Source organism: Lepidochelys olivacea (assembly GCF_965140295.1).
Source record: "Lepidochelys olivacea isolate rLepOli2 genome assembly, chromosome: 26".
Classification (NCBI taxonomy): domain Eukaryota; kingdom Metazoa; phylum Chordata; order Testudines; family Cheloniidae; genus Lepidochelys; species Lepidochelys olivacea.
The window spans coordinates 13,635,495-13,641,494 of NC_140436.1; the positions used below are offsets into that span (position 1 = coordinate 13,635,495).

The 6,000-nt window shown below is 59.9% G+C and overlaps 1 protein-coding gene across 2 annotated transcripts in view; it reads right to left on the reverse strand.

Annotated features, from left to right (window-relative positions):
* Nucleotides 1-5,487, reverse strand: part of TCF7L1 (transcription factor 7 like 1) — a 103,517-nt gene extending 98,030 nt beyond the window's left edge. The window contains exons 1-3 of one of the 2 annotated variants that reach the window (XM_084615071.1): nucleotides 5,203-5,487; nucleotides 5,038-5,110; nucleotides 3,017-3,147 (exon numbers count right to left, since the gene is read on the reverse strand). In XM_084615071.1, the coding sequence (XP_084471197.1) occupies nucleotides 3,017-3,147; nucleotides 5,038-5,110; nucleotides 5,203-5,397 (399 nt within the window). In that variant the 5' untranslated portion in view covers nucleotides 5,398-5,487. The remainder of the gene's footprint in view (nucleotides 1-3,016; nucleotides 3,148-5,037; nucleotides 5,111-5,202) is intronic. The other variant, XM_084615072.1, reaches the window with a different exon arrangement.
* Between the last annotated feature and the right edge of the window lie 513 nt (nucleotides 5,488-6,000).

Below are 6,000 nucleotides of genomic sequence, written 5' to 3' on the forward strand. Positions count from 1 at the left end.
ACCCTTTTAAAATATGGGCACATTAGCTCGCTTCTGGTCTTCTTGAATTTCCCCAGTATTCCAAGATTTATTAAATAAAAATATTAATTATTTTATGGCTAATGTTTCTAATCTTACTTGGTCCCTTTTTATTATTTCTTAGTCCTCACTGGTATTTGCAATTCCTCCCAATCAAGTATCATCTGTGAAATTTATTAATACAAATAACGGTGACAAACTGCAACTATAACCTTTACCCCTCACACAACTGCCTGCCACACAGGCATATTTGTATAATCATGCCCTTGAGGCAAGTACAGTCTAGCTGTTAAGATCTAAATGAAAGCCCAAAAGTTCTAATGCCTAATTATCAGTAACTGTATAATTAAAATACAGTTATGTCATACAGCTGAATGCAGTATTGACCCATGTTAATGAACAAACAACCAAATGGCTAATAATTCAAACATCATTTAACACTAAATGATTGTTCAAGCCAGCTGGTTTTAGATAACGTATTTTAGAGATAGGTGTAAACAAGCTAGCATTAATTTAAGTCACAGCTTAAAGGAACAATATCTTGTTCTATGTTCTCTTTGTAGAAATGCATGTAAAATCCTCCTATCAATAATTTAGCAAAGGCAAGTGTGAATAATGGATTCATTAAAACCTGGCCGAACAGTGGACGTCACTAAAAGCATTTCGTTTCAAAGCAATAAAACATACAAGAATTGAGAAGCCTTCGATGCTAACTAACCCTATTAGTTTAGAGCATTATTTGTACAAGTCCTCGTGCCAGTTGCTTTCAGGCATACAAGGAAACAAGCCATCCATGCCCCAGGTATGTTTTAATGCCACAAGTGAATAGAGCAGCTTCCAATTGCTGAAAAGCACGATGACAGCAGAATTAACCGGTTCTGCTGGGAAAGTTTCTCAGGCTTCTCTTAATCATTATTAAGAGCCAATCAGGCATCACATTTATCTTGTTCAGGCCCTTCACCTTAAACGACAAAAGTTCCAGAATTAAATCTGAAGCCCAGAGGAGGGCACTGATCATTGATAAAGGTGTGCACCTCACCAAGGAAAGGATAATAATAGGTTCCTGTTTGGGGATAAGCATGCAGGCAGGGAACCTCTAATGGCCACCGGAACACAATGAGCTCCTGAGGGCAGAGAAGGATTTGGGGATGGGGCATTGGTTTGTGTTCTGGGGAATTCCAATTTGCTCTCATTTGCACTCTGTCTAACGCTTGGTCAATTTGCTTAATCACTTCTTTAAACGCAGATGGAGAGACAGACAATGTCAGCCCATTAACAGCTTTAAAAAGTCTAAAAGATCCCTTTAAATGAGAAAAGCAGGGCAAACAGAAGAAAACCATGGTCAGGTTTCTCAGGTTTACACATGTAACAGGGCTCCCCACTGGATTCTTTATGAGTTTTCCATCCAGAATTTACATTCAAGTTTTAAACGGCAGGAGTCAGAAATCAAACAGCACGCACGTTTCTTTTGCGTGGAACTTAAAGTTATTGCAGAATCAACTGCTCCACCCCAGCAGATAAGAGCTGGGGGTCTTGCTCTGAAACTAGTTAAGCAAAACAAATACACCACCAAGTGAGAATCTCGGATTTTCCCCTCAAATATTCATTAAAGAGACACTATCAGGTCAAGTCTATCCCTTATTTTTTGTGCCTGTGTGGTAAAAAAAAGTTTTTACAACACTCAGATCCAAGAGAAACGACTCCATGAAATTACAAAACACACACCACGGCCCTGACCCTGCAATTTGTCACACACAGGCAGACTGCTGTGTCCACATGGGCCGCCCCCATTAAAGACACTGGGGGTCTGCGCAGGCACAGAAATCCACATATGAGCAACAAATTGCAGCACTGGAATCTTCAATTTTAAAGCAAACGTTACTGAGCAATGTTTGCAACCCAAGCATCAGAGCACAGTACTAATGCATTATCATTTGTATTACAATAGCCCCCAAAGGGCTTCTTAACATTGAATCATAGAATATCAGGGTTGGAAGGGACCTCAGGAGGTCATCTAGTCCAACCCCCTGCTCAAAGCAGGAGCATGATACAGAGGGCCCAATCGTGCAATCAGATCAGCACAGGAGCCCCTGTGCCATCTCAGTGAAGTCACTTGGTCTTCCCTTGCCCATTCAATTGCAGGATTGGGGTCACAGCATGAAAACATGGGCCTCACCCCCCAATGAAACTGCGGGTCAGCAAGCGAAAGGGGCTTACTTTCACCTTCCAAGCTGAGAGAAATGCAAAATGTGAACAAACAACATCAAAGAAGGAAAATTAGATTTGATATTCTGGAGTTCTATTTTCATAATCTAAGGGGATATCAGTCAAATAAACTAGGGCATGTGCGTGTTTGTTTGAAATATATGATCATTAACCTGACAACGTATAACTTCCTAAAGAGCAATAGGGACAAGTTTGGGCCTCAACCTTACAAACTGATCCTCATGGGTCATGGGGATGGACCCTGACTTTAGTGGGGATCTACTAGGGTATTACACGCTGCCTGCATCAGCTTGAATGATCAACCCAGGAAGGAGGAAGAATGAATCAGGGAGCAAAACTCTGCCACTTTCCTCATCCTTTTCAATTCTTTAGAGGTCTCGCTTTGTGAAGAGGAGCGTATGCACCCCATGGAAACGAATGAGGATACGAAAAACCACCCAACTCATCTCTTCAGCTTCCAAAGAAAACAATCTAACTTCACCATAGGGGCAGTCTCCCCAGCACTCATGTTGTCAGATCAGTAGGATGAGAATGCAGCCTCAAGCTACTTTATAAAAGACCACTTTTATGCAATCAACGCCGCAAAACAAGAGTCAGAGCAGACATTTCTACTCCGCAAGACAGCAAAAGCCCCCCCACTGACCACATACACTGTCCCTGGACATCAGGGGTCTCTCCTCAGCTAGGGTGAAAGAACAGCTGAACAGTGTCTGCAGGGAGAAAGGAGTTCTCCTGACAGCAGAGGGGCCAAACCAAAGTGAGCAGCACTTACTGTGTGAGCACCGCCAGGGGACAGGGCTCCGTTGGGCAGGTAGGGACTGCCCAGCTCTGGGATCATCAGGAAGGGGTAACCTGGATAGGGGGGCCCCTTAAAGAAACCTCCATCTTGCTGTCTTCTCACTACTGGGGAGAAAAGAAAAGGCTCAGCCAGGGGCTTTCACCAGGGTGGGGCTGGGAGCAGGCCAAGGGCCCAGGGAGTGGGAAGATGGTAGAAGCGGCTGAAGTGGTTAAAGCTGGGGTGGAGAGAAGGGGGGGAAATAGGTCTTCACTGCAGAGTTTTAACTGGAGTATCTACACTCAGGTTACTTCCCTTGAGTAAGCCTAGCTCAGGGAGGAAGGGGTGGGTAAGCAGGGGGGAGGAGGAGAGAGTCCGAGGGCGGGCGACGGACACGGACGAAGAAAACAAAGAGGTTAAAAGTCTTGCTAAGCGTCTGCAAGTATCCGAAGGATGTAAACACCGAGGAGGGCTGCAGGGCTCTGGGGGATCCTCCAGGCCGGGGCTGGGACCCTGAGCCGCGCAGGGACCCGAGGGAAACTTCCCGTCCAAGGCGAACTGCCGGGGGCGGCCCGCAGAGGGGGATCGGGGGGAAAGGGAAGCGGAGGGAGGGTGAGCACAGGCGCATGGGGCGGGGAAGTGGGGAGCAGGGGAGTGAAGGAGCAGAAGGGGGGCAAGCGGGCAGGGGTAACTGGGGAGGGAAGAGAGCGGGGGGCTGTGGGGCAGAAGGGGTGGGAAGAGGGCTGGGGAAAGGGGCACGGGACAGGGGGAGCAGAGGGGGCAGGCTAGGGAAGGGCAGGGATCCCAGAGGGAAGCCCCAGGGGGGCGGGTTGCGGGGCAGGAGGCCGGCCCCGACGAGAGCAGCGGGGGCAAGGATCCCAAGGGGGCGGGCTGGGGGCCGGGACAGGGGCCCCAGGGGGAGCAGCGGGGGCAGGGATCCCAGGGGGGCGGGCTGGGGAGCCGGGGGCCGGGACAGGGGCCCCGGGGGGAGCAGCGGGGGCAGGCACCCCAGGGGGGCGGGTTGGGGGGCCGGGGGCCGGGCCGGGGGCCCCGAGGGGAGCAGCGGGGGCAGGCACCCCAGGGGGGCGGGTTGGGGGGCCGGGGGCCGGGCCGGGGGCCCCGAGGGGAGCAGCGGGGGCAGGCACCCCAGGGGGGCGGGACGGGGGCCCCGAGGGGAGAAGCGGGGGCAGGCACCCCAGGGGGGCGGGACGGGGGCCCCGAGGGGAGAAGCGGGGGCAGGCACCCCAGGGGGGCGGGACGGGGGCCCCGAGGGGAGAAGCGGGGGCAGGCACCCCAGGGGGGCGGGTTGGGGGGCGGGACGGGGGCCCCGGGGGGAGCAGCGGGGGCAGGCACCCCAGGGGGCAGGGTTGGGGGGCGGGACAGGGGCCCCGACGAGAGCAGCGGGGGCAGGCACCCCAGGGGGGCGGGCTGGGGGCCGGGACAGGGGCCCCAGGGGGAGCAGCGGGGGCAGGCACCCCAGGGGGGCGGGCTGGGGGCCGGGACAGGGGCCCCAGGGGGAGCAGCGGGGGCAGGCACCCCAGGGGGGCGGGCTGGGGGGCCGGGACGGGGGCCCCGGGGGGAGCAGCGGGGGCAGGCACCCCAGGGGGCAGGGTTGGGGGGCGGGACGGGGGCCCCGGGGGGAGCAGCGGGGGCAGGCACCCCAGGGGGCAGGGTTGGGGGGCGGGACGGGGGCCCCGGGGGGAGCAGCGGGGGCAGGCACCCCAGGGGGGCGGGTTGGGGGGCCGGGCCGGGGGCCCCGGGGGGAGCAGCGGGGGCAGGCACCCCAGGAGGGCGGGTTGGGGGGCCGGGCCGGGGGCCCCGGGGGGAGCAGCGGGGGCAGGCACCCCAGGGGGGCGGGTTGGGGGGCCGGGACGGGGGCCCCGGGGGGAGCAGCGGGGGCAGGCACCCCAGGGGGGCGGGTTGGGGGGCCGGGACGGGGGCCCCGACGGGAGCAGCGGGGGCAGGCACCCCAGGGGGGCGGGTTGGGGGGCGCGGGGGGCCGGGGCAGGGGTCGGTACCTTCGGCGAGATAGTCCCGCGGCTTCTGGAAACTTTCGCGGGGCTGCGGCGGCGGCGGCGGCGGCCGCTCCGCCTGCGGGGGAGACACAAAGGGGAGAGGGGTGAGCGCTGCCCCGGGCCCCCCCCGGCGCCGCCCGGCCCCCCCGGCCCCCCGCGGCCCCTCACCTCCGAGTCGGAGCCCGAGGCGCTGGCGCGGCGGTTCTCGGACTCGTGGACCAGCGAGGACTTGAGCTCGTCCAGGTCCCCGTGGGCCGAGCCGCGCCCCGCGCCCTTGTCCTGCTCGTCGCCCTCGTCCTGGAAGGGGATCAGCTCGTCCGGGGCGCCCAGGTCGTCGCCGCCCGCGGGCGGCAGCTGGGGCATGGTGCGCCCGGCCCGCCCAACTTCGAGGCGCGGCGCCGGCCGAGTGCGGAGCGGGCAGCGGGCGGGCGCGGCTGCCTCCCCCCTCCCCGCTCCCCCCTCCCCCGCCGGCGGGGCCGGCCCCTCGCTCGCTCGCTCCCGCCCGCCGCCGGGGGGGTCCGGGGGGCGGGCGGGCGGCCGGGGGGGTGGAGCTCCCGCTGCAAGCTGACACCGGCCGGGGCGGGACCCCCAGATCCCCCCCCCCGGGCCGGGACCCCCAGCTCCCCTCACAGCCCCGCCCCCCCCGGCCCGGGACCCCCAGCTCCCCCGATCCCCTCACAGCCCCCCCGCCCTCCCCCGGGCCGGGACCCCCAGATCCCCTCACAGCCCCGCCCCCCCCCAGCCCGGGACCCCCAGCTCCTCACACAGCCCCGCCCCCCCGGGCCGGGACCCCCAGCTCCTCACACAGCCCCCCCGGGCCGGGACCCCCAGCTCCCCTCACAGCCCCGCCCCCCCGGCCCGGGACCCCCAGCTCCCCCGATCCCCTCACAGCCCCCCCGCCCTCCCCCAGGCCGGGACCCCCAGCTCCTCACACAGCCCCCCCGGCCCGGGACCCCCAGATCCCCT